This window comes from Panthera tigris, chromosome C1, assembly GCF_018350195.1.
Source record: "Panthera tigris isolate Pti1 chromosome C1, P.tigris_Pti1_mat1.1, whole genome shotgun sequence".
Lineage (NCBI taxonomy): Eukaryota > Metazoa > Chordata > Mammalia > Carnivora > Felidae > Panthera > Panthera tigris.
Window position 1 is genome coordinate 71,111,527 of NC_056667.1, and position 14,352 is coordinate 71,125,878.

Here is a 14,352-nt window from a genome sequence, read left to right on the forward strand (position 1 = left end):
GTTTTTCGTAAACACCGTGGAGTGTGCCTGAGTAAAGATGAGGCCGTTACTGGGACCCAGTCCTTCTTGATTTGCTAGGAACCCCATATTCTTATCAACAACAAGGCAGGAAGGAGAATTTCCTCTTCTAAGAAAAAGGTTCTGAAAGATATATTACCCTGAATGAGATATGTGTGATAAAGAAGTCCAAATCAAACAAAATTTCCAGATGATCTAAGTGACAAGCCAGAAAAAAAAAAAATGCAGGTGAATGATGACAATCGACATAATTATTTCATGTGCTCTACTCACAAATGGGCACATGCCATGTTTCAGGCACTCTTCCAAGTACTTTCCATGGATTAGTTCACTAATCCTCACAGCAACCCTATGGGGTAGCATCGCCAGGGTTTGAACCTAGGCGCTCTATGCTCTTAATCACATCACTGTCCTGAATCTTGCATTAGATAATGATTCTGGAAACTACTTCTTTGTTTATTGTAATTTTCTCATAGCAACTTGGCCTGGGGCCGCTGGTACTCCAGTTAATAACTTAAGGACAGCTCTATTCATTGCTAAATGGAACTAAAGGTCCTTAAAAGTATAAAGGGAAGGAAAAGATATAATAATAATATAATAATTTTTAGACTGTGGCAAAATATACATAAATGTGAAATTTACCATCTTAACTATTTTTAAGTTGATAATGTACTATTGAGTACGTTCACATTGTTGTGCAACCAATCTCCAGGACTGTTTCCATTTTGTAAAACTAAAACTCTGCACCAGTGAAACACTAGCTCCTATTCCCCTCTCCCCTCAGCCTCTGGCAGCCACCATTTATGTTTTGTCTCTATGAGTGTGGTTACTGTAGATACCTCACGTAAGTGGAATTGTGCAGTATCTTTGTGATTGGTTTCTTTCCCTAAACAGAATATCCTCAAGTTTTACCCATGTTGTAGCATATGTTGGAATGTCCTTCCTTTGGAAGGATGAATAATATTCCATTGTATGTGTGTGTCATATTTTGTTTATTCCCTCATCTGTTCACGGACACTTGGGTTGCTTCCACATTTCGGCTATTGCAAATAATGCTGCTATGAATATGAGTGGACAAATATCTCTTTGAAATTCTACTTTATGAGCAAGATTCAGTAGGGGTGTGTGTGTGTGTGTGTGTGTGTGTGTGTGTTTCTGCTTAATGTTTCCATGGGGTTCTGAGAAAAAAAAAATCCAGCTTTCACATAGCTATCAATATGATGGGATTCACAATAAGTTCATGATTTGGATATAAAGTAGTCAGACATCATGGTTTGGCCTAGATAGGCTCTTATCTTTGTGGCCATCCCTGCAGTGGGTGTGGGCAGCAAGGAGTGGGGAGGAGCCAGCTCTGCAGCCAGACCTGGGGGAGAGGAGACCCAAGCAATGGTGGGGTAGACACCTTAGGGGAAAGGAGGACCCCTGGGTTGGAGCAGAGACTAAAGGGAACTCTTGATCTTAATGTCCAAACCTGCTTCCCCTTTAGTGTTCCTAGTGGCAATAAATGGAAACTCCACTGAGCTGGTTGCTCCTGCCAGAAGCCAGTCATTCTCAGCCGTCCTGCTCAAGCCATCTCTAAGTCTTGTCAATTCCAGCTTGCAAATATTTGTTGATCATCCACTCTTCTCCATGTACCTTCATCCAAGCCACCATGCTCTTTCACCAGAACTACTTCCTATGGAGTCCTCTCTTTTCTTCTACCTGTTGTTAATCCGTTCTCTTCACAGCAGTCAGAGAATCTTTGGAAATCAGTCAGATTGTCTTCTGGGCCTAAAGGCCTTTTTTGAAACACATTATGCTTAGAAAATAATCTAAACTCCTGTCCTACAAGGGCCTGCATGGTCTGGACCCTCCTGGTCCCTGTCTGTTTCATATGTCTCATGCTGGGATTACCAGACTTCAGTCTTACTGTCTTCCTCAAATGTATAAAGGCACTAAGCACTTCTCTCCACAGGACTCCAGTGTGTGTTGTTCCCCCGGTCTGGAATATTCCTCTACATTAAAATGTTCCCACACCAAAGTGCTACAAAGGACTAAAGGACTCATCTTCAGAGAAGTCTTTTCTGCTCATTCAATTCAAATTATGGATGTCCCTTGTTATCTATCTTGTAATTTCCCCCCCATAACACTTTTAACATATTTTTATTATATACTTTGGGATTTGTTTATTGGATATTGGATATTGTTTATTGAGTATCTGTCTTTTCCATTAGACTGTAAGCTCCATGCTGGCGGTATCACGTTCATTTATTAACCATTGTTTACCCAGCCATCTACAGTACCTATAGGTACATATGGGTAATCCACAAATATATTTTGAGCAACTAAATGAATGAATGAATAAATAAATAAGAACATGAAGTATTCCTTTGAACTGGAAAAATGACCTTGATGGAAATTCTCTGGACTTTCCATAAAAAGAGAAAGAGCTGTCCCTTGACAGATTCATTTACCCCAACTGACCTCTGGTTATCTACTCTTGGAGCCCATTAATCAGGACCTGTCCGTCTACTGGAGGTCTGACCATCCATCATGCGGGAATGTAAACACTATTATTAACGATGAAATGGCCTTTTCCACCCCAACAGCAAAGAAGCCAGTGAGCCTTTATGCCGTCCATGATGGAGCTGTCCACACTGTTCAGAGGTCACCTTTTTACAAGGACATTATCCTCACCATTGGAGGATGGAACCTGGCCATCTGGAAAGAAGGTATTACGGTAAGTTGCCTGAAAAATGGAAGAGTGGGTGTGTGGTCCTTTGTTACTGAGAAAGACAATGGGAACAACAGACTGTTCTGACATAACAGAGCCCTGGGGACACTTTTTAGAGAAATTAGAACAGATGGCTTGGGGTCCAGCTTGTCAACAGAACCACTGTAAGCCCTTTGAAAACACAACAATTTGCCTTTCTTTCCTGAGGGAAGGAAACAATATTTACGTCTCTTGCTAAGATCTAACAGTCTTTTCTTCACAATATGTATTGTGGGCGGTTGATTGGCTTTATGGTTTTCCTCCCCCTTAAAATACATGATGGAATGCTAGTTACTGTCTGAAGTCCAAGGAGAAGCATTGGGTCTGTCAACTTTGCTTCTGCACCAGGAATATGTCCACAGGTTTAGAATGGGGGAGTAAGCAAGCTAAGGGGTCTGTCTGTTGCCAGGAGACCAGACACATGCATGGGCCACAGTGGGCCAGTGCCAGAATTCTGGCAGCCAGGATTAGGAGAGAGCCTGGTTCCAGGCAAATAGAAATTAAATTGCCAAAAACTGGAAAGACTGATAAAATCCAGTGAAGCAAGGGTGTGTGAAAATCAGTATGGCATGTCTCTTCAGTGTGCAATTTAAGAAGATTTATCAAAATCTGGGGTGCCTGGGTGGCTCAGTCGGTTAAGCATCGATCTCTTGGTTTCAGCTCAGGTCATGATCTCATGACTCATGGGTTCAAGCCCCAAGTCAGGTTCTGCAATGACACCACAAAGCCTGCTTGGGATTCTCTCTCTCCCTCTCTCTGCCCTTTCTCTTCTCATGCTCTCTCTCTCAAAATAAATAAATAAACTTAAAAAAAATATTATCAAAATTTGAAATATATATTTTTTATTTCATAGCTGTAATATTTATATATTCTTTGAAAAATAATCACATACATAATAATAAATTTATATTTATACAAATACATATTCTTTAGCAAAGAATATATATTCTTTGAATAAAATGAATAAAAATATCCATATTCTTTAATAAAGAATATATATAAATTCTTTTTTATTTTTTTATTTATTTAAAAAAATTTAATGTTTATTTATTTTTGAGACAGAGATAGACAGAGCATGAGTGGGGGAGGAGCAGACAGAGAGGGAGACACAGAATCCAAAGCAGGCTCCAGGCTCTGAGCTGTCAGCACAGAGCCCAGTGCGGGGTTCAAACTCACAAACTGCGAGATCATGATCTGAGGTGAGGTTGGATGCTTAACCGACTGAGCCACCCAGGAGCCCCAAGAATATATATATTCTTTAAATAAAGTGATAAAATATACATATACATATTCTTTGACCTAACTCTTTCACTTCTCAAACTCTAATTTACACAAATAACTGTGTGAACATATGTATCAGTTTGTCGTTGAAATAATTGTAAACTACTTAAAGCAATCATCCACAAAAGGACTTCTACTTTATACCAATGTACTTCCATATGTTCAATTTTGTTTTTTTACAGTGAAAAAGTATCAGTTTTGTAATTAAAGAAAAAGAAAATTTAGGCAAGATTGTCCATAGACAATTCAGGGGTCAGGAACCTGGTTACCCACAGAAATGGAAGGAGCTGGGCGAGGTGGGCAAGAACAGAATTGGAGTGTCACCTCTAAGGAGTCCATGAATCTGAAACATTCTTCATTCTCCACAAGAAAGTTTCTTATACATGTCTTGGACGGTAGGAAACAGCCCCACGGTTTAGTTTAGTCTCTTCAGGTATAAGGAGGTAAATGGGTACACTTAATCGCCAAGTGGAGCAGGACAGTGGGAAGAAAGCACATTCTGATTTTTTCTCTGTATGAAAACCCCCCAAAGAGGACAAATTATCCATGGTAAAGAAAAGAGAAGATGATCTTGTAATGCTTTGCTGGTCTAAAGTCTTTTCCAAATAGGATTTATAAGGCATTGGATGCAGCACACAGCTGGAACTGACTTTCTATTTGCTCTTTTTCTGGCTGCCAAAGTTGTTTCCATGGGAAACAGACACCCAACAGCAAAATAAAGACATAAGCAAAATTTCCTTATAACCTTTATTTATCTAACATCCACCAATCTCCGGCTTGACTGGAAGGTTTGATCTTTTCTAAAAAGCAACTCAAATAAGAAAAAAAAAATCATCAAAAAATACACAGGAAGGAAAAGAGTTGGCATTATGTAAAACCCTACAAGAAAAAGAAATGAGAGTTCTGAGTGGGCATAATTTCTGCTATTCCATGATCATAGCCATCTGAGTGTACTTAAAGGAAATCATTATGAATACACATTAGGTAATAACAAAAGCTTTCATGTGTCTTTTTAAAAATTTGTTTAAAGACTGGACCCCTCCTTCAGTCATGCTGTGCACCAAAAAGGTACACAGCAGGCCACTGGTCCCTGACAAGGCCTGGAGTCTTCTATATTGGCCGAGAAGATGGATACATCGATATCTGGGACCTTCTGGAGAAAACCCATGAGCCAGCCCAGTCACAAAACATCTGCATAACCATGATCACCTACATCAAACCCTGGACTTTTACTGGTATGTTAATTCTGATTAAATGACCTAAGTTATTTTGCTTCTTGGGGGGTAACTCAGGAACATTTTGACATTCATCTGGAAAGTCTCTAATCTTTTTTTCTCAGGTTTTTGTTTTTCTGTCCATCCCACCCCATCCTTCCTCCTCCCTTCTTTCCCCTTTCTTCTTGCACTCAAACTTTGGATACAACCTGCGTTTCTCTCATTGTTTTCTTCATCAATGATTATTTCTGAGGCATATTTAGTATGACAAGCAGAGGCTGATTTTGAACCACAAAATGAAGAGCATCCTTATCTTCTCCAGGTCAGACAGGATGATCCATAAATCTTTGCTACCTTTTGCTGCTTTTTTTCCCAAATGGAATCATTCTTGTATCTTTATTTTTTCATTATGTCACAAATTTTCAATATTTTATAATTTGGGGGGCTTTTCCCTAGACAATATCAAGCAGTTCTTTTCATGAGATCAAATGACTCTCTGGGGTCATTTATCTATTTAAACTTTAACCTTTAAACTAATTATGAGGAAAAAACATGTATAACAAAGCAAGCAGAAATTCGAGGATGTTTCCTTGGAAAGCTGGAATTGATATCCTTTGTCCTAATTTATTTGTTTTACTCAAGCGCTACTTTCTATGTAAACCCAGTATATTTGCCACTTTTAAAAGAAGTTTCAGGGCACCTGGGTGGCTCAGTCATTTGTGTCCAACTCTTGATTTTGGCTCAGGTCATGATCCCAGGATCATGGGAAAGAGCCCAGCATCAGGCTCCGCACTGAGTATGGAGCCTGCTTGGTGTTCTCTCTCTCTATCCCTCTGCCCCTCACAACCACTAGCATGTTCTCTCTCTCTTTCTCTAAAATAAAAAAATAAAAGTTTCCCTTTCACAGGTGTACAGGCATAAAATTGTCTTTCCATGCATTTCTCTCTTTGAAATATTACATTTAGAAATTCAGTCTTCAAAATTTCTAGAATGTCACAGTCCAGCTATTGCTTAGTCATATGTGTCATCAGAGTATTTTTTTTTTCATCTTTGCTACAAAACATTGCTTTTGTACATATCCAGGGATTATGAGTCTAGGATTTAACAATTTAAACCAAACCTTCTGAGAATGAGAAAAAGAAAAAAAAAAACCTATGATAAGATAGAAAATTAAAATTCTTAAAAACATTCTTTGTGTTTATAGTGGTATCCTTTAGCCCTTAGTGAGTCTTTGGTGAAAATTGGCTTCATGATTTTTCTTTGAAAATCTTTCCCTGTGTTATCTCCACTTCTCAAGTCTGCCCAGTGGCCCAGCCACACAGAGGGTCAACCTCAGTGAGGAGCCACACTCCTTACATAAGCACCAAGAAGACAAGATTTGAAGTGGTCAGGGTGGCTGACAAAGGCTCAGGGTCTCCACTTTCATGTCATCAACTGGAAAAGATGATTTTTATACGTTAATATGGTCCTCAGTCATTAATGTCTGATGAAGATGCCAAGATTACTGTAACCACAACAGGTCATTTGGAAGACCACAACACCAAACACATTTCACGTTTAACCTCCAGTATGGATTTCTGACTGTTGAGTTGTTTTCTCCCCCATTTTCTGGATCTTTCAGCTAAGCAGCAATTTATAGCCATAGCTGATTATTATGGAACACTGCATATATTGGAAATTCCTTGGACATTAAGTCACCCTTCCACCAATGAGGTTAGTAACTTTTGGCTCTGAGGATTTATGTGACCAGATATTGCTGAGGCATGTTTTAGAAGTGTTTAGAAATGACAGCATTTTTGCTATGTGAGAAAACAAAAGAAGCGTACAATCCAAAATAAGGGGATGTATTTCTGTTGTATGAATTACATAGCTTGGAACCACAAAAAAACAAATGTGCTGAAAGAGAAGGCAAGTAAATGAAGCCCAGATTCAGAAAATTGATTTGGGGGCACCTAGGTGGTTCAGTCAGTTAAGCGTCTGACTTCGGCTCAGGTCACGATCTCATAGTTCGTGAGTTTGAGCACCACAGTGGGCTCTCTGCTGTCAGCACAGAGCCCGCTTCAGATCCTCTGGCTCTCTCTCTCTCTCTGCCCCTCCCCTGATCATGCTCGCTTGCTCTCTCTCTCTCTCTCTCTCTCTCTCTCTCTCTCTTTCTCTCTCTCTCATAAATAAAAACATTAAAAACATTTTTAAAGCAAAGAATTGATTTGGGGATTCATAAGATATCATTTTCAGGTTGTAACTGAAGCACAGGACTCCTATTTTAGTGACGCCCTTCCTGGAGGCCCAGTTAACATTTTGATACATCTCTCCATCACCCACCTCTACCCCATCTCCCCCCAACTTTTTGTACTGCAGGCAGCATGGCTGAGGGGGCAGTCTTCTACCCCTCTATAGGCACCACCCAAAGGTTTCAAGTAATGTTAATACTGGGAGATAAAAAGAAAATCAGAGAATAGAAATACATAAATATATATACAGCCAACATTAAATATAGAGATTGCAATCCATTACAAGTCCCAACATCAGCCTAGTTCCTGGCAAGCAGAAAGTTTCCCTCCCTTGGCCTCCTTGCCCAAGGTCTCTTTCCTGACGTTGCTGCTTCTGTTCTTAATGTGCACACACTAAGTCCTCCAGGGGACCAGGAACTCAGCTCTGCTTCCAGTCCCTTTAGGGTTTATACTGATAACCTCATCTGGGTTTTCCAAGTTTGGTTGATGATATGAACCTTTCCTCAGGCTTAGAAGTGAGAAGCAAGAAAAGGGAAAAGATCAATCCCTGAGTATTTCTTTTACAAAATAGTAATTTTTTGTTGCTCTCTCTTTCTGACCCCACTCCTTTCATGGAATCCTCCGATTTGCAGGGCCCTGAACCTAAGCACAGTAGCCCCCTCATTGAGCTCGCTCTTCTGGCAATGGGCCTATGGGCAGTATCCCAAAGCAGGCAAGCCACCTAATGAATTAAAAGTAGCAGGAATTCTTCTAGAGCCCTGTGAAGAATATGGGGACTTCCATGTGGGCTCCCCTCTCACGGGCCTGTGCTTCTAACAGGCATCAAGTATGAGCTACTACTTTGAAAGAGAAGTCAAGCATCTGGAATATGTAGAACAGCGCAAGAAAATTCGTGAACAAGAAAAGAAGGAAATGGAGCTGGAACTTGAGAAGAAAAAAACCGTAAGTGAAATTTCAGAAACAAAAGTCATTGCCGTCCTCTAACCCCAGTGGAAATATGTACGTTTGGCTTATTCCACAGTTTCAGTAGGAAAATTATGGCTCTTCACATTCTTCTCTTGTTCTCGTGAGAGTCAAGAGGGTATTTCTCTGATTTCCTAGTTTGCCAGGAATGATAGCTATCAATTGAACAACTACCTAGATTCTATTCAACTTAAGTTTCTGAAATTTTCCATTATTTCCAAGTCCTTTAGATACAAAGGCACCTAATATGATTTATAGATATAATGATTCAAAATTTGGCATCTTTCATTATATAGAATTTCAACATCTGGTTAATAATACATTAAACAGGTCCTACACAGGACACTTGGCTGGCTCAGTCAGTAAAGCATCAGATTCTTGATCTCAGGTAGTGAGTTCGAGTCCCACACTGGGTGCAGAGATTACTTTAAAAAAATAATAAAAAGAAAAACAGGTAGCGCAAAAAGAGTGGAATATAGAATCAAGACACGTGGGCTCAAATCCCAGTTCCACCACTACCAGCTATGAGATCTGGAGTAAGGCTCGTATCATTGCCAGGCTTCAGTTCTTGTCTTGAAAATGGGAATACCGGGGCGCCTGGGTGGCTCAGTTGGTTGAGCATCCGACTTCAGCTCAGGTCATGATCTCGCAGTTCGTGAGTTCGGGCCCTGCATAGGGCTCTCTGCTGTCAGAGCTGTCAGCACGTCGGATCCTCCGTCCCCTCTCTCTCTGTCCCTCCCCCCTCTCGTGCACATGCTTTCTCTCGCGCGTGCTCTTTCAAAAATAAATAAACATTAAAAAAAAACTTTTTTAAATTAAAAATAGACCTACCCTATGACCTGGCAATAGCACTGCTAGGAATTTACCCAAGGGATACAGGAGTACTGATGCATAGGGGCACTTGTACCCCAATGTTTATAGCAGCACTCTCAACAATAGCCAAATTATGGAAAGAGCCTAAATGTCCATCAACTGATGAATGGATAAAGAAATTGTGGTTTATATACACAATGGAGTACTATGTGGCAATGAGAAAGAATGAAATATGGCCCTTTGTAGCAACGTGGATGGAACTGGAGAGTGTGATGCTAAGTGAAAGAAGTCATACAGGGAAAGACAGATACCATATGTTCTCACTCTTATGTGGATCCTGAGAAACTTAACAGGAACCCGTGGGGGAGGGGAAGGAAAAAAAAAAAAAAAAAAAAGGAGGTTAGAGTGGGAGAGAGCCAAAGCATAAGAGACTCTTAAAAACTGAGAACAAACTGAGGGTTGATGGGGGGTGGGAGGGAGGGCAGGGTGGGTGATGGGTATTGAGGAGGGTACCTATTGGGATGAGCACTGGGTGTTGTATGGAAACCAATTTGACAATAAACTTCATATATTGAAAAAATAAAATAAAATAAAATAAAATAAACTTTTTAAAATGGGAATACTGATAACTACCTTTTAGGATTAGGCTTTCAGTTCAGGAACCTGACAAATAGTAGACTTTCAGTAAATGGGAACCAGTATATAGACAGATAGATATGAATTTTACTATAATACAATATATGGGAGCTACAAAGTTTGAGATAGAGAATTTGGTAGAGGACACATGCTTCTACCAGAAAGGAAACTGAAGCTCTGAAGCCCCTCACCTTCCTGTTTCCCAGCCTCTGTTTGATATGAATTCTGTCACTCCATTGGTCTCTCCTCACCAACTGGGAGTGGGGCCTTGAAATAGTCTGTGAATTCAGCTCTTCTCTCTTTGCCACGAGGGGTCATCTCAGTCTGTATTTCTACTTCTCTCTTGCTCCTTCCCTTCCTAGGCCTTTTGTCACCAGCAATTTCACCACTGATCCCATTTATAGATTCCTTATAGCCAAATATATAACCTCCTCCAACACTGTTATTCATGTGAGACCCTGGGTCTCAATTAAAAGCATGAGCATGTGGAAATTTTAATGTTAACGTTATTACTTATTGCTAGACATGTTAGTGTAATAAAAACAGGGGGCCTCATTTCAAAAACATGGTTTAGTGGTCACAAGGCATGAAAGAATACCAATTAATTAACTTTCCCTTGTTTCCCTTGCTACAGAAAATTGGCCTTCTTCTGTTTTTTTGCACACTCACAAATACCGATTGAAATTCTGTTGTGTAAAATAACCTGACACCCTTCCTTTACGCCAGCAATTATCCATGATTACTGTCAGTGTTTAAATACCATAGCGACAGGGGCGCCTGGGTGGCTCGGTCGGTTAAGCAGCCGACTTCGGCTCAGGTCATGATCTCACGGTCCGTGAGTTCGAGCCCCGCATCGGGCTCTGTGCTGACAGCTCAGAGCCTGGAGCCTGTTTCTGATTCTGTGTCTCCCTCTCTCTGTGACCCTCCCCCGTTCATGCTCTGTCTCTCTCTGTCTCAAAAATAAATAAACGTTAAAAAAAATTAAAAAAAAAAAAATAAATACCATAGCGACAGCTCCTAATTATCCACATCAGTGGAAGCAAGTAGACTGGTGGATAATCCAAAATTAATTTGCATATAAAATACTTGTAAAACACCTAAATATTATAATAATCATATCTTGAAATTGTATAATGATGTGCTTGAGTTTCCAAAACCTCTCCAACTTCTTGTAACTGAGTTTATTTCCATTTGACATATTACCCTCTTTTTTTTTTTTAAGTTTATTTATTTTGAGAGAGAAAGTGTGAGCAAGAGCAGGGGAGGGGCAGAGAGAGAGGGAGACAGAGGATCTGAAGCAGGCTCTGCACCGTCAGCACAGAGTCTGATGAGGGGCTCAAACGCATAAATGGTGAGATTGTGACCTGAGCTGAAATCAAGAGTTGGACGCTTAACTGACTGAGCCAACCCCAGGCACCCCTGGGGCTCTTTTAAGTAGAGCTACCACTTGTCAAATTTTCTCTGGAACTAGATTGGGGATAAGTGAATGGGTTTAAAAGGGCTCCTCTGTTACATTTAGAACATGAAAATTGTCACCAAGAAAAAACAACTAATGTTGTGAGAAATATCTTCTAAGGAGCAACTACTGATAAAAGGGAAAATGGGAACAAACTGTAACAACCTTAGAGGACTGTAGCAGAGATTAAATGAGTTAAAATGTTTATAGCACTTAGCCAGGAACTGGCACAGAGAAAACAGTAGTAAGTGTTCACTGCTATTATTGCAGAAGGCACAGGAAGAACGCACATCCATCCAGCAAGGCTTGTCTGAATGAATGCCCTGCAGTTGCCAGGGATTGCGTTGTATACATTGATCCACAAATCTGAGGAAAACCATACACCTATCTCTTTGCAAACACTGAGTCTGAATACAACCTCTTGAAAAATAATAGCAATCACAGCTCTAACAGCACATAAAATGGGAATTTTTCTAACTGAAATTTCAGCTGGAGACCCAAAGCTGGAAAAAGTAGCAGTTTCCATGTGACCCATAAGCTATGCCACCTACACAGGACTTGATAGTGGGAGGAATTCAAAAGACTTCTGCAACCTCTAGTCAATTATCCACACTCCAGGCTACCCGAGGGACCCAAGAGTCATGAGGAAGAAGACTAGAAAAGGGGTTTTTGTTTTTATTTTTGGAGAGAGGTGTCAAAGGGCCATGTGTTACCCACTTCTCAGTTCTCCATGAGGAGACCTTCATGGGAGCACTGCTAGAGAAGAGTTGCAGGCCACGATGGAGAACTGGCCTCCAGCAGGAGGCTTCCTGAGCCATGGAAATGTGCACACACTTCTCCACTCTATCTCTGCCACTCCCCCTTGGGAGCCAGCAGCTATTCTCCCTCCTGTGCCAGAGATGCCCTCCCACAAACCCCTCCCAGAGAGCAGCGGCTAGGCCAACTGCTCAAAACTAGCCCCTTCTTTCCTTTGGTATTTCTAGCTGTCAATGTTTTATTGGCATGATTTGGTTTTTCACCCTAGAAAACATACCAGAAGTCAAAAGAACAGATGGAGGCTGAATTGAAAGCAGACTATGACAATTACTTAGAACTGGAAAAGAACACCCTCATCAACCTCGGCCTCATCAAAGTGCCAGAGACGATGTCATTCATGGAGTTGATGTAGAAAAGCTTTCTGCAGGGGTGTTTGGGGCCTTGGTAGGACTTTGTTTTCTTTTTATTCATTATTTTTTATGTAAGGTGAGCTAGCAAATTAAACATTGAATAGGTTTATTTGTAAGTATTAGCCTTTTATTTCACTAAAATTAAAACTTGATTTATCACAACAAGATCTGTTTTGATTTTTGGATTGAATGTGTACCGAACTTTGTACTGAATATGAAGGTTACCAATAATGAAAGTTTCATTTTCTTCTAGTAACATAGAGCTTCAGACATCCCCTTCACCCCCAGGCCTTGACATCCATTTAGAGCCCCTAATCCCAGAGAGAAATGGAAATCAAACTTTGCTCCCAATTATCAAGTTGGTTTGGCTGCCCCTCCAAACACTGCTTTCCCCAGGCCCCTGACAGATGGGAGGGCTATGTGCTAAATAAAGTATTAGCAAATGGAATCTAGAAATATATGTAAAAGAAAAGATACTACATAAAGATCATGTTGGGTTTACCCGAAGAATATAAGGTTAATTTAACAGTAGAAAGAAAATAAGTCAGTGACTGATTAAAGGAGAGAATTTATGATACCAAATGGACACAGAAAAACACGTGATAAAATTCAACATCTGTTCATGACAAAACAACAATAAATTCTTAGCAGTTACAAAAAGAAGGGGAATCTAAAACAATCCTACAGTAACATCGTCCTTAAAGGCAAAAAACTGAAAGTTTTCTTCCACGATGTGGAACAAGACACAGTGCCCACGGTCCGTCCTCCAGTCAATGTTGTACTTGGGGGGGTGGGGGGGGGGTTGGTTAACCAGTATGGGCACAAAAAGGAGACAGCATGTGAAACAGAGTTGCAAAAGAGCTTGGTGTGTCTCAACCAGAGGTTCAATGTCACAGGAAAGTAACTGGCATGGGAGGTAAGTTTGCAGGGAGGGTAGCAGGAGATGAGACTGGAAAAGTAGCTTGGAGCCAGATTGTGAAGGTTCCCAGAACCTAAACTCAAGAGGCTGAATTATAGTTTGCAAATAATGGGGAATTAATAGAAGGGCTAAGCAGGAAGGTGACACAATCAGCTTTATTTTTAGGAAGATAAGGGATGGATTAGGGTGGGGAGAAGTGAATGGCAGGAAATCCTATTAGGAGGCATAAGTGGTGGTTCCAGGTAAGGGATTAGCACGTGCTGTACGGAAGCTTACTGTGAAAATAGACCTGAAAGGCTGGTTGGATGGGGAATACAAGACAAAGGATGATGCCAAAGTTTTTAAGTTACTGGAGGACATTAAACTCAAAGTTATTTATCTCCAAAGTCAGGTAGATAATAGCACTTAACCGTCTGTGTGCCTTTGGACAGATGACTTATCTCTGTGAAACAGATTCCCCTACTATCCAGTCAGGTGAGGGTATTTACTTTGCAACATTTTCACAAGGGGTAAATGAGCACCTGCAGATAAGGTGATGGTACCCAGCACATGTTAGTATCATTATTATTGGAATGTCCCAAGGCTCATCCTTGCACTTGAACTATATTTCTTTCTCTTTCATGTATCCCTCCTTCCTTCCTTCCTTCCTTCTTCCTTCCTTTTCTTCCTTCCTTCCTTCCTCCCTCCCTCCCTCGCTCCCTCCCAACCCTCCTCTCTCTCCCTGTCCTTCTTTCTTTTTTTTCTTTCTTTGTTTCTTTGTTTCTTTTTCTTCCTTCCTTCCTTCCTTCCTTCCTTCCTTCCTCCCTCCCTCCCTCCCTCCCAACACTCCTCCCTTTTTTTCTTTGCTTGCTTGCTTGCTTGCTTTCTGACCCACACTTATGTCTTATGTAAATCCATCCAATC

At 40.6% G+C, this 14,352-nt stretch overlaps 1 protein-coding gene across 3 annotated transcripts in view; it reads left to right on the forward strand.

Annotated features, from left to right (window-relative positions):
• Positions 1-12,639, forward strand: part of DNAI3 (dynein axonemal intermediate chain 3) — an 83,938-nt gene extending 71,299 nt beyond the window's left edge. For all 3 annotated transcript variants that reach the window (XM_007079173.3, XM_042997708.1, XM_042997709.1), the window contains exons 19-23: positions 2,607-2,737; positions 5,082-5,286; positions 6,887-6,978; positions 8,316-8,438; positions 12,389-12,639. In XM_007079173.3, coding sequence (XP_007079235.2) covers positions 2,607-2,737; positions 5,082-5,286; positions 6,887-6,978; positions 8,316-8,438; positions 12,389-12,532 — 695 coding nt within the window. In that variant the 3' untranslated portion in view covers positions 12,533-12,639. The remainder of the gene's footprint in view (positions 1-2,606; positions 2,738-5,081; positions 5,287-6,886; positions 6,979-8,315; positions 8,439-12,388) is intronic.
• Positions 12,640-14,352: the final 1,713 nt, after the last annotated feature.